Source organism: Mus pahari, chromosome 11 (genome assembly GCF_900095145.1).
Source record: "Mus pahari chromosome 11, PAHARI_EIJ_v1.1, whole genome shotgun sequence".
Taxonomy (NCBI): domain Eukaryota; kingdom Metazoa; phylum Chordata; class Mammalia; order Rodentia; family Muridae; genus Mus; species Mus pahari.
The window spans coordinates 24,568,822-24,587,072 of NC_034600.1; the positions used below are offsets into that span (position 1 = coordinate 24,568,822).

Below are 18,251 nucleotides of genomic sequence, written 5' to 3' on the forward strand. Positions count from 1 at the left end.
GGTTAAGAGCACTGACTGCTCTTCCAGAGGTCCTGAGTTCAAAGATTCCCAGCAACCACGTGGTGGCTCACAACCATCGTAATGAGATCTGGTGCCCTTTTCTGGTGTCTGAAGTCACCTACAGTGTACTTATATACAATAAATAAATCTTTTTTTTTTTTAAAAAAAAAGCACAGATAGCCCACATTTTGTTTTCTAGTCACACTACCAACAGTACTTTATAGTCAGCAAAAGGTCAAATAAGTAATAATGTAGAACAGTACCACTGATTGAGTTATAGGTGAAGATTTAAGAAAGGAAGGCAACTATAACCACAGCTGCCAAATACACACACCATCCCATATTAGTAAGGAGTCAGTACAAGTTAACGCTGCTTTAGCAAGGAGGAATCAAATACAGCTTGATCTGTGAAATAATTTGACTGACACTACACAACCTTGAACCCTTATGGCTTCAAAGAGTATAAGCATTTAGACCAGCAGTTCTCAACCTGTGGGTCAAGGGCCTCTTTTACAGGTGTCCCCTAAAGACCATCAGAAAATACAGATTACTTACATTACCATTCATTAACAGTAGCAAAATTAAAGCTAAAGTAGAAATGAAATTAATTTTATGGTTGGGAGGTCCCCACAACATGAGGAACTGTATTCAAGAATCACAGCATTAGGAAGGTTGAGACCACAATGATTTACATCAAGAAATCCAAAAGAACCAGGAGAAAAAATTTACATCAAGAAATCCAAAAGAACCCTACAATCGTAGCATAGAGGAGCAGAGGCGGGAGCATGAGGAATTCAAGGACAGGCCGGGCTACCCGAGACCCTTTCCTAAGGATTTGTTTTTTTTTTAATCAAGAAAAGGAAAAAGCAGCCGGGCGTGGTGGCGCACGCCTTTAATCCCAGCACTCGGGAGGCAGAGGCAGGCGGATTTCTGAGTTCGAGGCCAGCCTGGTCTACAAAGTGAGTTCCAGGACAGCCAGGGCTATACAGAGAAACCTTGTCTCAAAAAAAACCAAAAAAAAAAAAAAAAAAAAAAAAAAAAAAGGAAAAAGCAAGCAAGTAAGAAAAAGAAACCGAACAAGTAGCAAGTTATGGCAGAAAAAGCACAAGGTTGGCAGGACAAGCCAAGGTCTGCAACTGAATGTCACTCTAGCCAAAGCTATGCCCACTTTAAGCCTCAACCTTGACTTCAATAATATAGTCACTTAGAGTGGAGATTTAACTCAATGGTGGAGTGCTGTCTAGCATCAAACTGGGTTCCACCAGGAATATTTAGAGCTCAATACCTAACTGGTGCTAATAAGCACAAGTTACAATCCTCAAAAGACTGGAATGACAAACTACAACATCTTGATTACATGAAAGAGGAAAAAAAGCCATACTTACTGGAAGCTACCTTTGCAAAATGCTAGGTAATTACTGATTTCAAGCAGTCCTAATTTGTAAAACATCCTTTGGTTACTTCTCTGCTCTCATCCGAGACTTAATAGCTAAGCATGCTCTCAGATGTAATGAGTTCTAATCACAATCAAGACTGTTCTGACTCCAAACCCTGCTAAGTCCTGCACTCTGTCTCTTTTGACAGCACTTTCTGCTCTCAATGGTTTTAACTTGGATAACCTTGAATTTGTGATCCCCTCCCCAACGCCCTCTCCAGTGCTGAATCTACAGTATGGGATACTAGGGAGGGTTACTGTGCTGGAGATTGAAACCAGGGCGTCAGGTGTCCGGCAAACACTCATAAACCACTCTTCCAGCCCCTAAGCCTTTCTGCTGTGTAAAAGTATAACAAGTCTAGAGTCAGGATACCCACATTATCCCAGTCAGGAGGCTAAGGAAAGCGCATCATAAATCCGAGAACAGTCTGGGCTACATCTAGTTTTTAAAAGCATCTTCCTTGAAGAATATATATTTATCAATTTATAAAAACTGTATTTACCTACAACTTTACATTAAAAGGCCATGCCTTGGCCACTTATGTTGACTGCTCTGAACTAGTGGTGGCAAAGCGAGGAATTCAACCCTGTCAAGGCCTTGATATGTTACAATGTTGATCTACACTTTTTTTAATGGGAGGGCTAGAACTGTAGCTCAGTGTAGAGGATTTGCCTATGTAAAAGACCTTTTGTTTGGATGCCCTAACTGTAGATAAAACCTCTCTTAAGCAAGTCACTGACCTAGAACAGAAACAAATATGGAATTTATAGCTAGGAAAAAGTCATACTATGAGGGCAAGTAAGATTCGAAGAAATTGAAGAAAGAAAAATATAAACAAGAAAAACATTTTTAAAGTATCATTATTAAATCTGATTTACCAGATATAATTTTGTCCAATTCCACAAGCTATGTTGACTGAAAGATAACACTAAACCAAGTGGGAAAAATAAACTCAACAGAACTAATACAAGTGACATATAATTGCTATAAAATAGATTTTACCCTTAAAAAAAAAGTAGCTACAGTATGGGTCTATCATTTCAGTGCTAGTGAGATGTTGTACTCAAGGGAACCCTGGGCTGTTCAAGGCTTACAGAGTCCTGTTTCACCAACCAATGTTACTGCCAGGGGATGGGGTATTGTAGCTCACTGGCAGATCACTTACTTAGCATTGTGCAAACCACCCCACATAGCCCGACACAAAAAAGCAAACCACTAATACAGAGAAGAATGTAGGCAGTAGAACACATGCACACCTACATAAAGTTACTTAGAAAGAAAGGTTCTTCATACACTTGCATCATGTTCTGGAAGACACTCATCTCCACACTGAACTTAATCTTCCCGTATAATTCAGGGTAGGTATTATAGACAAACTGTTATCATTGGGAACTATTCTCAAAATACCATTCAAGTCAACTTCAAATCCTTAAAGAACTGAAAAATTATGTATTTATTGTTAAAGTTATAATAGCCGGGCGTGGTGGCGCACGCGTTTAATCCCAGCACTCGGGAGGCAGAGGCAGGCGGATTTCTGAGTTCAAGGCCAGCCTGGTCTACAAAGTGAGTTCCAGGACAGCCAGGATTACAGAGAAACCCTGTCTCGAAAAACCAAAAAAAAAAAAAATTATAATAAACATTTGTTTCCCAAGACAAAGTAATCTTTCAGGTTTTTTTCCTCTGCTAAAGAGAATAAAGTAGGTGTGGTGGCTCGCACCTGTAACTCTACCACTAAAGAGGCAGTACACCCAGGCAGTAGAAGCAGTAGAATCAGGAGTTTGGGGCCAACTTAGGCTACCTATTAGTCCAAGCCACTCTGACTACAGAATGAGACCTTAATTTAATTTTTAAATTTTATTTTAAAAAACACCTCAAAGAGAATAAAACATCTAGTTAGTACATTTTTAACTAAGAAAATGTGTTTTACAAGAAAACCCTCAAAACTGAGTCCTAGAAAATTAACTTTTTGGAAGCTCATTTTTAATAAAAGATAGCCACCTTTACTATGTATTAATAAGGTTAAACCAGACATTTTAAAACTAGAGATAAAAAGTTTCTAGTTTGGAAACCACGAGCTATCACTTCTAGTTTGAGAAAGGAGCGCATACACATCACCAATTAATAAAACACTACTTTAAAAAGCTTAAGAGAAATGCAGGATATTATGAACACTAGAAAGAATGTCATATCTGTCACCTCTTTCCAAAAAGATTATCAAAGTACAAGTCTACAGGAAGTGAGCTAGTAAAGGGGGAAATGAAAACAGATTCCTGAACTCTAGGAAGCTTTATATGATGTCTAGAGTCCTTCAAGACAGCTTGTGACTAGGAGGTTCTGGCTCTCCTGGAACTCCCTATTCAGACCAGGCTGGCCTTGAACTCACAAAGATTCACATGCCCCAAGTGCTGGGATTAAAGATGTGAGGAGAGTGAAGAGTCTAGATGGAGGAAGTTGTAAATGTACTAGTAGTGTATGGTATAGGGGAGAAATAATAGTCTAGCAAAGACAAACACTAAATATTCTACGAAGAAGCTAAGAACATTCCAGTTAAATATACATACAAATGACAGCAAGTCAGGAATAAAAACTCCAGGAAACAGAGCTGCTCTCCATCCCAAGTCCAAGCAAGAAATATTGTGACATTAAAACAGTAAATTGCTATGAAAAACTATATATTGTCCATTAGAAGTCACCTTATTAAATTACACTTTTTAGGGGCCGGGTGTGGTGGCGCACGCCTTTGATCCCAGCACTCCAGAGGCAGAGGCAGGCAGATTTCTGAGTTCCAGGCCAGCCTGGTCTACAAAGTGAGTTCCAGGACAGCTAGGGATATAGAGAGAAACCCTGTGTTGAAAAACCAAAAAGAAAAAAAAAATTACACTTTTTAGTACGTTTCTACAGAAGAGGCATGACTATAAACACACTGCAGTGCTCCCTATGTATAGCCTTTTTTTCCTGTTACTTAAAGAATCAAGGAGTATGTTAAAGTGTTCTCACTACATATAAAAGCTCAAAGCATTCCTGCCCTTGACCTTCCTTTTCCCTAAAACAGGAGTGAAACTTGAGCCATCCGTAAAGACTTCATAGTCTAAAATCTTATATCAATTCTCATTTGGTCAAGTCAACACACTTTAAAAAAAATAAATTTAGAGCTGGGTGTAGTTCAGTGGTACACTTTGAGCACCGCAAAACGTTTTAAAGTAAAATTTCATACTTACCTATGTTGCCAGAGCACACAAGACAAACAAAAGCAGATCAACTTTGTTCCGTAAGACAATTTTCAGTACATAAACATGACACCCTGAAAGAAGAGCTAATGTCTGGGCAAGCTACCTTAGGGAGAGAGTAACATTCATTTAGTTTAAGATTACAGGATACCTCTTTTTCTAAATACTTTTATCTCTATCTGTATTTTTTAGTAAACTGGGTATTTTTTGGAGGGGTTTAAAAAAAAAAAAAAACAAACCAAGACTTCCCAAAGAACCATCGCTGCGATAAGTAAAAGAAGCCGATCAGGAGCCCTCCTGCTCTTCCTTTTCCCACGGATAGAAAAGAAGACACTTCGCGGACCCCAAACGCAGGCTCCAGCCAGCACTTGGCAGTGAAACATCAAAACTAGGACCGCGGCTCGTACTCGGCACTCACCTCCTGGATGCGCCTCCTGGCCCGCTGAAGCACCTCTTCATAGCCCTTCTGCCGCAGCTCGCTGAGGCTTTCGTAATACTCCTCCGGATCATCCGTCTCGGTGAAAAGCACCTGAGAAAGGATCTTCCAGCCACACGTGTCCAGGCCGTGGCCCAGGTAGACCTGGAGTTGGTAACATAGGGCGTCGATCTCCTGCTCCGTCATCTCGGGGGCGCCCCCAAACAGCACCGTCCACATGCCGGACGGCTCTTCGGGGAACACCGGCAGACACGGCTCCAGCTGGGAGTTTACCGAGCACAGCTGCTGATGCACGGCCCGCAGATCCTGGAAGGAGAAAAGCCCGGCCCAGCTGCATTCTTCGGCCGGAGACTCCAGCTCCGCGGCTGACGGCGGCTGCTCCGAGTCCGGGAGCGGCTGTGGCGCCTCGTCCTCCCTCACCATTTCCAGGACCTCGATCTCCTCGGAGACCGCCCCGGAGGCACTCACCACCCGCACCGACGACACCGGGGGCGCCGGCGGGGCTGGCGTGGCACTGGCGGTCGCATCTCGGGATTCGGTGCCTCTGCGGAGCGGGCTGGCCTTGGCCCGCGCGGGGCTACGGAGAGGACTCTCCGGTCCTCTGCCCGCGGGACCCCGAGGAGGATCCCCCTTCAGGCTGCGCGCGATGCGCGGAGAGCCGCCCTCGGCCCAGGCCTGGCTCTTCCGTGGCCCGGGACTCCGGAGCGCTGCTGGAGCAGAGGCAGCGGCCTCTGACCGACCCCTGGCCGCCGGGCTGCCGGGCCCGCGACTCCCATCAGACGCGGGCGTCCCCGCCTGTTCCCGGGAACCGCTCCTCTGTCTCTGGGCCGTCCGGTTGTGACAGGTTATAGCAAACTTGCCTTCGATCTCGTTCCAGGCCACGATGAACACAAACTTGTGCTTCTCGCGCTCGTCGAAGACGTGGGGCCGCACCGCCACCCAGTCGGACTCGAGTGTCTCCTCCAGCGCGAACGACATGGTAGCTCCGGTGCCCGGCGAGGGGGGCCGCCCGCCCGGCCGAGGCTCCGCGGTGGCCGCGCCCCCAGCTCACCCTTGCCGGGCGCCTGCAGCCATCTTAGCGCGCCGGCCGCTCATCCACCGGCTCCTTTGTGGTGCGACTCTCAGAAGAGACAATACGCGGCCCGGAGCAGGTAGTTCACATGGTCACGTGCGGCCGGATCTGTTTACAAGCCGCTCGCCGCGGCGGCGCGGGGCCCTGGGCCGCCGGACCGGCCTGCGCGGAGCCGCGGGGCTGCGTACTGAGGCGCGCGGCCGCCGCTCGCCCCGGCCCTACCTCCCCGCCGCCTCTCTGCCCCGGGCCGACAGCCCCGAGCCAGCCAGAACCAGAATGCAGACTCCTAAAGCGCCCCTCTCAGCATCGCCACAATGTTGCCATTCGGCTGTGACGTCTGCGGCTCCACGAGGGACGTAAACACGGGCACGTGCGGCACGCTGCTGACGCGGCGGCGGTGGCGGCCGCAGCGGGAGCGGCGGCGCGCGTCCCGCCCGCCCGGCGGCGCCCCGCCCCCCTCCGCGTCCTCTCCCTCCCCCCCTCTCCCGAGCCGCGCCTGCGCGCCGCGGCGTTCCTGGCTCCAGCCCCGCCCCTTTTCCAGGCTTGATGCTTTTCTGCAGGATGAGAGACTGGCGTGCCCGGTCGCACAGGTGGCTTTGAATCCTCAGCAAGAGGAGCAAAGGCAGAGGGACACTGAGATTTTGTTCAAGGACCTTTATGTTGCCCTCCTTCACCCTGAGTGAATCTGGATCGCCAACTGTGTTCAGATGTACCCTAAACAGTCCGGGAACTCTGCCGTGCTTTACAAGGCTAAGCCAAAGGGTTCCAGTCCCCCCTGACATCCTTCAGACACAATTTAAGATAGACATGTATCCAAAGACAACTCAGGAGAATGCGAACACAGTAGGAAAATTCAGTCACGTCCCTAAAGAAAGTGAACATTTGTCTCAATTTATCCATCTTTTATTGCTTCAGCTTTCCTCATTGTGTACTGTTCTGATAAATCTCTTTGGGCAGTCACTGCAATAAAGTTTTGATGTTGTATTCAGTTATCAGAGTTCCCAAAAAGCACAAACAAAAAGGTTTTATCAGCCTGGCAAGGCAGTGCATGACTATAATTCCAACACTTGGTGAGTAGAGGCAACAAGATATGGGAATTCAAGGCCAGCAGGAGCTACAAAAGACCTTGTTTCAAAAACAAGCCAGAAAAATCTAATTATTCATACTAAACTATGTTGAAACATTCCTAACATTGTCTAGTAGGTTTATAATCCACTTTATATTATTGGTGTCATCTTTCCAGTCAGTGTCCAAGGCATCAAGCAGGTGCTAATGTATAATAGGAATTAGTTCATTTACTTTAAGCCACTTTTCTAAAATGTGTGAAGATCATCTGAGCCACCCTTACGTTCAGCTACACACAGTTTTGTATTGGCCTGACATCTGAATTGATAGTCAAAAGTTCTAGACCCATCTCTTGGTTGAACTCTTTGTTTGTTTGTTTGTTTGTTTGTTTCCCAGACAGGGTTTCTCTGTGTAGCCCTGGATGTTCTGGAACTCACTTTGTAGACCAGGCTGGCCTCGATCTAAGAAATCTGCCTGCCTCTNCCTCCAGAGTTCTGGGATTAAAGGCATGCGCCACCACTGCCTTGCTGAACATTTTAAACCTTAAACATCTGCTTTGAAACCCATGCCTACTCTTGGACAAAGCACACACACACACACACACACATACACACAGCAAGATTCGGAAAAAATAATGACTTCAACTTTTGGAATTCTTATAATGAGCTGCATATTTTCAAAGCTTGTACATATGTGTCAGCTCTTCCATGCAAATCAAAAACACCTTTGAAAATGCTGGAAGAGCCCCAAGTGTGGTGGCCCACCCCTTTATTCCACAACTCAGTAGGGAGAGGCAGTCAGATCTCTGGGAATTCATAGGTCTACAGGGAGAGGGAGAGGGAAGGAGGGGAGGGGAAGGGAAGGGGGAGGGGAGGGAGAGGAGGAGAGGGGAGGGGAGGGGAGGGAAGGAAAGGAATGGGGAGGAGAGGAGAGGGGTCTGGGAGTGTTACTCAGTGCTTGGGGTGCTTACAACGCACTCATGAAATCCTGAGTTCAAACTCCAGCAATCCAAAAATAAATAAAACGCTGAAGGAAAGAAACCCACTGCAAATTGGAGTCTTCAGCAATACAAACAGTAATGTTATACAAAAATTGTCCTTTTGATAAAAAGATAACTGCTTAGTTTTTTTTTCTGATAGAGTTTGAAATCACCAGCTCTCTTTATTCAATACATTGTATAAATACATGTGTAAATCTGCAGAATGCATGCTAAATATGCCTAAAAGAAATCTATACCAGGCTTGGTAGCTATACCTCAATTCTCCCATCAGGAAGTCTGGGGCAGGATTGCCTCCTGTAGTCAGCCCTAGCCACAAGGTTAGTCTACCTCACACAAAACAGAACAACATTTGATGTACATGCATCAATTGTAATATTTATCTACAGCTATAAAATTGCATCTTATCACAAACCTCTGAGGGGAAATGGATTCATGTTTACACAGGTGTTAAAGTGTTTTCTCCTAACATACTTGCCACTGTGCTTCCTCAAAGGGGAAGTCTCGCTGTTTCAAGTTTCCCCTATCTTAGTCATTGTTATCCTACAAATGAAAAGAAAGTAGCCAAATTCCCATGACATGTTACTGTAGTGCTCTAGACTTCTCTATTTAGGTCTATATCTGATTGTTGGGTGTGTAAGTTACTCCCTGGGAATAGGTAAAGCTACAGAAGAAGCGCACACACCATGGCAACTTTGAAAAGGCTTAGAGACTATCAAGGATTGTTTGGTAATCTGGGAACTACTTTAACACTTTGGACCTTTTAACAGAAACTCTAGTAGTTTGTGATGTTCAAGAAGCCTAGCATTTCCCTATACAACTTATCCTCACAATGCCATGCAAGGTAGGTATGAAGGGAATGAGTAATTTTAGCTTCGTATTCGAGAGAACAGGAACTCTGGCTGCTTACAGTTAGTCTCAGGGGGAGGAAAGTGAATGACAAGTTCAGGGAACAGGTTCTAAATTCACTGACAGCCACATTAGATTTTTCCCAGAAACAGACCCTGGAAAGAAACTGGGACTTAAGGGCATGGCAGAGCTAGGGGAAAGTGAGAGCTGTAAAAGAAAAGAGATCTAAGTAGGATTTGATGCCTTACATAGTGAAACTACAGGACTCTCAGGGGTCCATCTCTGATGGACATAGTGAAGCTGTGCTTGGTCTTTGGAGGCACACCCTGAGAAAAGCATGACATGAAACTTGAAAGTGGCTCAAAAAGGCCATAACTGCTGAGTCAGTTGGTCATTTTTTTGTTGTTGTTTTTTATGGTTTTTTTGTTTTGTTTTGCTTTGTTTTTTTGAGACAGGGTTTCTCTGTGTAGCCCTGGCTGTCCTGGAACTCACTCTGTAGACCAGGCTGGCCTCGAACTCAGAAATCCACCTGCCTCTGCCTCCTGAGTGCTGGGATTAAAGGTGTGCGCCACCAAGCCCGGCACTCGGGAGGCAGAGGCAGGCAGATTTCTGAGTTCGAGCCCAGCCTGATCTACAAAGTGAGTTCCAGGACAGCCAGGGCTACACAGAGAAACCCTGTCTCGAAAAAAAACCAAAAAAAAAAAGATCTCCCTATATCACCCTGGCCAGCCTGGCCTGGCCACATAGACTAGGCTATCCTCTCACTCACGAAACTCCGCCTCCGCCTTCCAAGGGCTGGGCTAAGAAGTATGTGCCTATCCTGAAGGAGGACTTGATTTGTACATCTTCATATCTACCACAGCACAGCCCTGTGAGCCACATGGCTGTTTCATAAACACATCTGGGGAGCTGCTCTCCCCAAATACCAAGCCTCCTGTTTTGAACAGAAATATTTATAAAGGAGGTTAGGGCAAGCTACAACCTCTATGACTCCAATTGCTTCATGGACATACCTAACTTACTATCTTCTCCGTTCTGCATTCTAAAGTCCTCTGCTCTCCCTGCTAGCATCAGTTGCTTACCTGACAAGGTCCAAAATCCTCATTCTTGAGAGGTCTGAATCTTGATAATTTTGCTCATATATCATTACTCTCATTACATCACCATACATGTTATAATTAAGCAGGCACGGTGGTATAAGCCTGTAATCTTAGCACTTGGCAGGACGATCAGGTTGCAGGTTGGCTTCAATTACATTGTAAATGTAACTTTTATTCACCTGACAGTTTTGTCATCTCAGAGGCTTGCTGCCTCTGTCTCCTAACCTAGGACTTATCCTGGAAGCTTCTAGCCTCTATACTATCTTATCTAGGCCTAGAGTGTGTTCAGCTTCTGAGACTTACTGCTGAGTAATACACCCTTTGTAGGTATTTCTGAACTCTGGCTGGCTCGTCAACTCAGCTGTTCTAATTCAAAACTCCTCTCCACACTGACTGGTTCAAATTGGTGTCTTCCAGCTTTTGACTGAATTGCTCTGTTTGGTCTCATACTAACTTTGACAATCTGTGCTAATCTTCTGTCCTCACCTGTGTCTAGCTTGTTCTCTCCCTGCAACCTGTCTCTGTACAATTGTCCTGGTAAATCTGCCCTCTCTCCTTTTTTCTCTGCACTGCTCTATCTTAAGTAGCCTTTCTTTTCTCTCTGTTTTTGTGAGACTTGGACATATCCTCCTCTATCAAATCTTTCTTTGATTCACCCCTTTGTCTGCCTCTCAATTAGACATCACTTTCAAACAACGGTGCTTACTTCTACAAACTAACTTAACTTTCATTGTTTGGGATTAAAGGTGTGTACTAGGATGTGTCTGTGTTCCAGCCAGAGGGATTGAAGGTGTGTACTAAGGGCGTGTCTATATTCCAGCCAAAGAAGTCATGGTGCTGGTTTTAAAATGCCTCTACACTGCATAGTGAATTTGAGGCTGGTCTATGCTACGGTCTCACAAAACAAAACAAAACAAAACAAAACAAAACAAAACAAAACAAAACAAAACAAAACAAAAGAAGAAAGCCTACCAGGGCAAACACCCCAGCCCATCACTCCAGGCCATGCGTGTTTCTCCTTCCTGCAAACCCGTGCTCAGGGCTAAGGAGCTCTTCTTATGACACACTGATCCTTTATCTTGTCCTAGGTGACAGACCCAGAATGTCCAGTGGAAGATGTTGCCTTAAAACCCAAGGTCCTTTGCTATGTCCCAGGCAAAAATAAATCCCAAGGCCCCTAACCCTGAAGAATCCAGAACTTCTGTGACATCCTGGGAGTCTCCAAGAGTGTATGGAACGAGGCCATTCTTCCATCTCTTGGTTCTCAGACTCGTGTATTCTTCCTACTGGGTACATGATGCCTTATAAATGTCTATAATTCATTATTTATACCAGTAGTTCTCAACCTCCCTAAAACTGTGACCCTTTAATACAGCTCCTCATGTTGTGTTGACCCCCAATCATATTTTCATTGCTACTTCATAACTGGAATTTTACAACCATGGATCATAATGTAAATATCTATGGTTTTCCCATTATCTTAGGCAACCCTTGTGAAAGAGTAGTTCAGCCCCCAAAGGGGTCACAGCCCACAGGCTGAGAACTGCTGGTCTATACCATCCCCTGGAGGGTTGTACACTCATCCTTTTGGGATATTGCCTGTGAGCTGGTATTTCTCTTGTGCCTTCAGCATACCAAGCTAAATCTGCACTTAGCCAACTGTTTCTACAGAAGACAGTTTATAATACATTTGTAAAGTGGGTCCTCCAGTTGGATCTTATGATATTTTAAATCTGTAGACCACATACTATATCAGTGGCTTGATTACTGGTGCTGGCTGAGACTCTGGGAACTGGAAAGGCAACCCCATAGGAATGGAATATGTTTTCCTCTGGGTGGCCCAGGGGAGCCTTTCTAGAATGAGAGAAAAGGATCTCATGTAGCAATCTATTAGCTACCAAGCACAAAATTCTCACACAACCGTAACACACAGGGGCTCACCGTTGTCTTATTAGAAGGTCATTAGGTCAAACTCAGTAAGTAAGGATCCATGGATCCATGTTTTTCTTTTCTTTCTTGCTTTCTTTTTCCCCCTTTGCTAGGGAGGGCATCAGGGCCTGATGATGTTACTCTGTAGGCCTAGCTGCTCTGAAACTTGCTTATGTAGCTCTGCCTACCTCCCAAATGCTGATGTTAAACGCATGCACCACCATGCTTGGCAGAATCCACACTTTCCAAACCATTCACAAACCCCATCTCTGCCACTGTGGCTGTTCACCTGCTTGCCATGACAAGGAACATCAACAGCTCAGGTTGTTTTGGCTATATGATGCCCATACCATGCAGGTGCCTTCTAGAGGGGCATTAACATGATTCTTAAAAGCCTTCATGCTGCTCATCCATTCTCATGTCATTGTACCTAACTTCTTGTCTCTAATATTCTAATTTTTCTCTTACCTGGCCTGTGAACATTCATCACTGTCTACTGATCTATACACAGTTTGACTCTGGGCCCCTTATTTCACACTGTGGATAGTTGGATGCACTTCTATGAAGCTCTGCCTGCTGCAAAGATGTCTCTCACACAGTTAGTTATTCATCTCCTTATTCATGGTCATCCTTGGACAAGAGTTTGATGTAAAGAGGATCTAATTCACTCACATATGGACCATGTGATAGTCCCATGACCATATATTCCACCAATTGCACGCTGGGGAACATGTGGTCATGGGCAATAGCAGCAGCTGCAGGATTCCAGCTTCTCAATCATTTCTCTTACCTCCCTCCATTGGATTTTTGTTTGGTTTGTTTTGAAACAAGAGCCAGCTATGGTGTCTGAGATGACATTGTGCCTGCCATGCTTCTGCCTTGGCTTTTGTACCGTGCTTGGCATCCATTTACATTTTAAAAACCTTAAAACAGAATAGCAAAGCATTCCTCTCCATGGTACATTGTCTCAAACTCACCACCAGCAAATAGTCTAGAAATGGGACTACCACCTTATGAGTGTTGTCTGCGTCTGTGTGTGTGACCATTTGTGCCTGGTACAAGAGAAGACCAGAAAGGGGTAAAGGTTCCCTGGAACTGAAGTTTAAAATGGTTATAAGTTGCCATGAGAATGCTAGGAGCCAAACCTTAGTCCTCTTGAAGAAAAGCAAGTAAATACTCAATGGCTGAACCACCTCTTTTGGCCACCTAGGGACTATCATCTTTTATCAAGAATGCTGATGTTCCACTTATCATTAAGAATTTGGTGCTTGAGCTGGGCGATGGTGGCTCATGCCTTTAATCCCAGCACTCGAGAGGCAGAGGCAGGTGGATTTCTGAGTTCTAGGCCAGCCTGGTCTACAAAGTGAGTTCCAGGACAGCCAGGGCTACACAGAGAAACCCTGTCTCAAAAAACAAAAACAAAAACAAAAATTTGGTATTTGGTGCTTGGCCAAATAGTAAGCGCCTTTAACCCTAGCCCTAGTAGGCAAAGGCAGGCAGATCTCTGGGCTGGCCTGGTCTACATAATGGGTTCCATGTCATCCAAGTCTATATAGTGTGACCCTGTCTCAAATAATAAAATAAAACAAAAAGAATGGGGGTATTTGTGGCAGTCAGCCAGAAGGTGAGTGACCAGTCTGCAAATCCAGCTTCCTCCCTGTTCTCTGAGACCACTTCGAGTCTCTCCTGTGCCAGCAGGATCTCTGGGAAGCAAGCCACAGAAGAGTGAAGAATATAGGCATTTATAGATGAACACCTGTGAAAGAATAAAGGAGACTGAGTGCAACAGAGAAGTCAACAACCTATCCTCAGATCTCAAAGCAAGAAGTCAAATCAGGGGCCCTCCTGCAACGATGACTGTGAGAGGACAGGCCAACTGGACAGAAAATGGCAGACTGCTGGTAGGAAAGCCTTCCTCAGGGATTGCGAGGAACTACCTCAAGAAGAATGTGACCTTGGTAACCTTTGTCGTCACAATTTATCATGGACCAAGGTCACTTAAGAAGTCTATGAGCTCAAGCCGGGCGTGGTGGCGCACGTCTTTAATCCCAGCACTCGAGAGGCAGAGGCAGGCGGATTTCTGAGTTCGAGACCAGCCTGGTCTACAAAGTTAGTTCAGGACAGCCAGGGCTATATACAGAGAAACCCTGTCTCGAAAAACCAAAAAAAAAAAAAAAAAAAAAAAAAGTCTATGAGTTCAGCTCAAAGCTGAGACAAGCTGGTTTGTGGTGAAGGCCATCCATGACACAGGATCCTGAGGCAAGAGAACCTCAAGTCTGAGGCAAAACAGCAACATTCTATATCAAAGGGAGGGAGAACGCAAACAAACAACAAACAAACATGAATCTGGGATTTGCAAGTGCCTGCTTATTTCATGCAATTGGGCAGCAAGGTTCTCTTTCTTTTTTAAAGATTTACTTAGTTATTATGCACACACACACACACACACACACACACGAATACACGTAGCTCTCTTCAGACACACCAGCATAGGGCATCGGATCCTGTTACAGATGGTTGTAAGCCACCATGTGATCACTGGGAATTGAATTGAACTCAGGACCTCTGGTAGAGCTGTGTCTTAATTAGGGTTTATTGTTGTGAACAGACACCATGACCAAGGCAACTCTTATAAGAACAACATTTAATTGGGATTGGCTTAAAGGTTCAGAGGTTCAGACCATTATCATCAAGGCAGGAACATGGCAGTGTCCAAGCAGGCATGGTGTAGGAAAAGCTGAGTGTTCTACATCTTGTTCCAAAGGCAAACAGGAGAAGACTGGCTTCCAGGGAGCTAGAATGAGGATCTTAAAGCCCATACCCACAGTGACACGCTTTCTCCAATAACCCCTGATAGTGCTACTCCCTGGGCCAAGCATTCTCAAACCACCACAAGTAGTCAGTGCTCTTAACCGCTGAGCCATCACAATCTCTCTGGACCAGTTTCTGCTTTTTAAGGAAAGTCATCTATACAGTGCTTATCTGCATATGCCTTCATCACCCTTCATGGTACTTTATATCATATTCTGATTTTACAACTCCCAAGATGCCCCAAGGCCCTGGCGTGGGTAGGGATGCCACATGCTACATGGCTCCTGCAATTGACCCGACTGAGGCAACAAGAGAATGCCAGTCACATGGGTACACCAACACAGAAAAGATGGGGTCAGATGGAAAAGGTGGGGTCAGGGTCCGAGCTCCGATGGGAAACCATGGCAGCCTCAGAAGCTTAGAGTGTGTATTATATACATCTGAGCAGGGTGACAGGTTTGCTTATCTCAGGAGGAACTGTCTCTGTAGGAAAGAAGTCTTCAAGTAGTGAATCTCCCAGGGAGTAGCCATGCATGCCAGGGAAAAGCTGTGCATTGTGGGAGAAAGCTATGGTGAGTATTTTTTACATACACTGTCAGCATAAACACTTAGATCTAAGGAAGGCTTTGCCATCCCTATGAGCTGTGACACTCCCCTCCCATAGTGCTGAGACATGGGTCTTTGACTTGGCCAGCTCCCATGTCAACAACGCATACCCACTCAGGACTTCCTCCACACTCCACATAGGAGACACTGAGGGTGAAAAATCACCTTCAGGGAATTGACTGGACTTAAGCAGGGATGGAGAATGTGTCTGCCAGCTTCTTCCCCATATCTCATTTCTCCTAAGTCAAGTTTCACCCCATGAGGAGCTCCCATCTCCAGGCTACCACGTTCAGCCCTTCAGGAAGACAGAGCCGGTACCCTGAAGGTCAGGATCTCAACCACGCCTGGGAATGAGGGACACTCATGTCAGAGAGGTTCCCTGCGCCAAGCCTGCAGCCATTAAGCTGTGTAGAGAGACAGGAGCAGTGGGGCAGTCTGGGATGACACTGGCGTGTGGAGAGTTAGACGGCAGGGGGGTGACACCGGAACCCATGAGTGCCATGCGTGATCACAGACTTTACAGCTTCTTTAAAGCTTAAGAATAATTGATTGCTGCAAAAAACAATGTGTATTTCATGCATATATAGTTAAAACTACAGGCAAATCAAAACAAAGTTTTATTTATCTTTAAGGATATCAATATATAGATTTTTTTTTTCCTGAGAGATCTCTCTGCATAGTCCTGGCTGTCCTGGAACTCCTTATGTAGATAGGTTAGCTTCAAACTCACAGAGATCCACCTGCCTCTGCCTCCCAAGCCCTGGGTTTAAAGACACTCACGCCCACACCTGGCCCAAGATTTGTAGAATGTGCCGGCTCTATTCTTTTTTTAATATTTCCCACAACAGATTTGTACCATTTTAAGTTGTGTGCATGTGTATGCTCTGTGTGGGTATTTACACATTTGAGTGCCAGAGCTTGCTGAGTCCGGGAAAGGGCGTTGGAGCTCCTGGAGCTGGAGTTATAGGATGTTATTTACACAAAAATGAGACCACACTGTAAGCTACTCTTCTCACCTAACACATCTTTAAGGTCTTTAAAGGACTATAATGTTATTATTATTATTTTTTTAAGAACTCCAAGTAGTATATGCCTGTGGAGGCAGAAGCAGAAAGATTGCAAGTTAGAGGCTAGCCTGGGCTACATAATAGTACCAGTCCAGGGCCGGGCGTGGTGGCGCACGCCTTTAATCCCAGCACTTGGGAGGCAGAGGCAGGTGGATTTCTGAGTTTGAGGCCAGCCTGGTCTACAGAGTGAGCTCCAGGACAGCCAGAGCTATACAGAGAAACCCTGTCTCGGAAAAAAAAAAAAAAAAAACAAACAAACAAACAAACAAAAAAAATAGTACCAGTCCAAAAGGAAAAGAAACAAAAATCCAAAAAGAATTCTAATGTGTACATTTACATAATAATAGCCACTTAGGACATTTAATGAATGTATGTGTGTGCACATGTACACACACATTGCTGCAGACCACACCCAGAATAGGACATTTAAATCGCTACCACACTTATATCCCTGAGCACATCCTTCATTGTGTCTGTTTTTCTTCTTTTAGGGGCTCCTCTGAGACTCAGACATTGAAACAGCTATTTGAAACTCATCTAAGCCGGGCGATGGTGGCTCACGCCTTTAATCCTAGCACTCAGGAGGCAGAGGCAGGTGGATCTCTGAGTTCGAGGCCAGCCTGGTCTACAGAGTGAGTTCCAGGACAGCCAGGGCTACACAGAGAAACCCTGTCTTGAAAAAACAAAACAAAACAAAACGAAAAAACCAAAAAAAAAAAAAAAACATCTAAGCGACAAACAACTGGTGGGTTCGGAGGTGCACGAGATTTGAAAGGAAAGCATCAACAAGACAAAGAGGGAGAACAGGAAGGCTGAAGGCTGAGTGCTCCCTCCCCCCCCCCCCTCCCGATGGCTCAGAAGTAGAGGGAAGAAAGGAAGGCTCAGAGTAGAATGTAGTTAAGGATGTGCTGGCAAGGCCACTCCATGTCTCACAGGAGCTGGCCTGCCTAGTCCCCTTGCATACTCCACCCCTGGCTGGGAGCCTGGTGGAGGGAAGGGTGGCAGATCCAAGAGCAGCTGCCTGGGGATCTGTTGCTTATGCTCTCTCGTTCGCTTGCTCGCTCACTCGGCACTCAGGCCCATTCTCAAATCTGCCATGAATGCCATCTGTGCTTGTAAAGGTTTCCTACTACTCGATCATTGATTCGTGGCACATCGAGGACACACTGTGAGCAGGACCAAGATGCTCACAGCCTAGTCCTCAGCTCCAGTTTGATGAATTACCAGGACATATTCCCAGAAGTTAGAAATGGACACATTTTCAGAATATCCCAAGGCCAATTGGCAGCATATAGGTTCATTGTTACATTTGCAATGATTTTTTTTTGTGTGTGTGTGTGTGTGTGTGATTCTAAGGAAACTGCAAAATGGGTTTGGGCTTTTTTTTTCCCCTCATTGCGTAGAATCTACTGTACTAATTTTTCGTGGTGTGGTAAATCCAAATATTAATAAAGTCTAGATATGACATAATAGCTACATTTTTACAAAATGTTTTTGAGAGAGGAAATATACACATCTCCAAGTACAAATTTTCCTGTCATAATAAGCCTTATTTTTTTTAAAGATTTATTTATTTTTATTATATGTACATACATTGTAGCTATCCTCAGACACACCAGAAGAGGGTGTCAGTTCTCGTTACAGATGGTTGTGAGC

The 18,251-nt window shown here is 45.1% G+C and overlaps 1 protein-coding gene across 1 annotated transcript in view; it reads right to left on the reverse strand.

Annotated features, from left to right (window-relative positions):
- The window catches only part of Jmy (junction mediating and regulatory protein, p53 cofactor), a 64,161-nt gene extending 57,592 nt beyond the window's left edge, over positions 1-6,569 (reverse strand). Inside the window, exon 1 of the mRNA XM_021208455.1 lies at positions 5,082-6,569. Within this exon, the coding sequence (XP_021064114.1) occupies positions 5,082-6,077 (996 nt within the window). The 5' untranslated portion in view covers positions 6,078-6,569. The remainder of the gene's footprint in view (positions 1-5,081) is intronic.
- Positions 6,570-18,251: the final 11,682 nt, after the last annotated feature.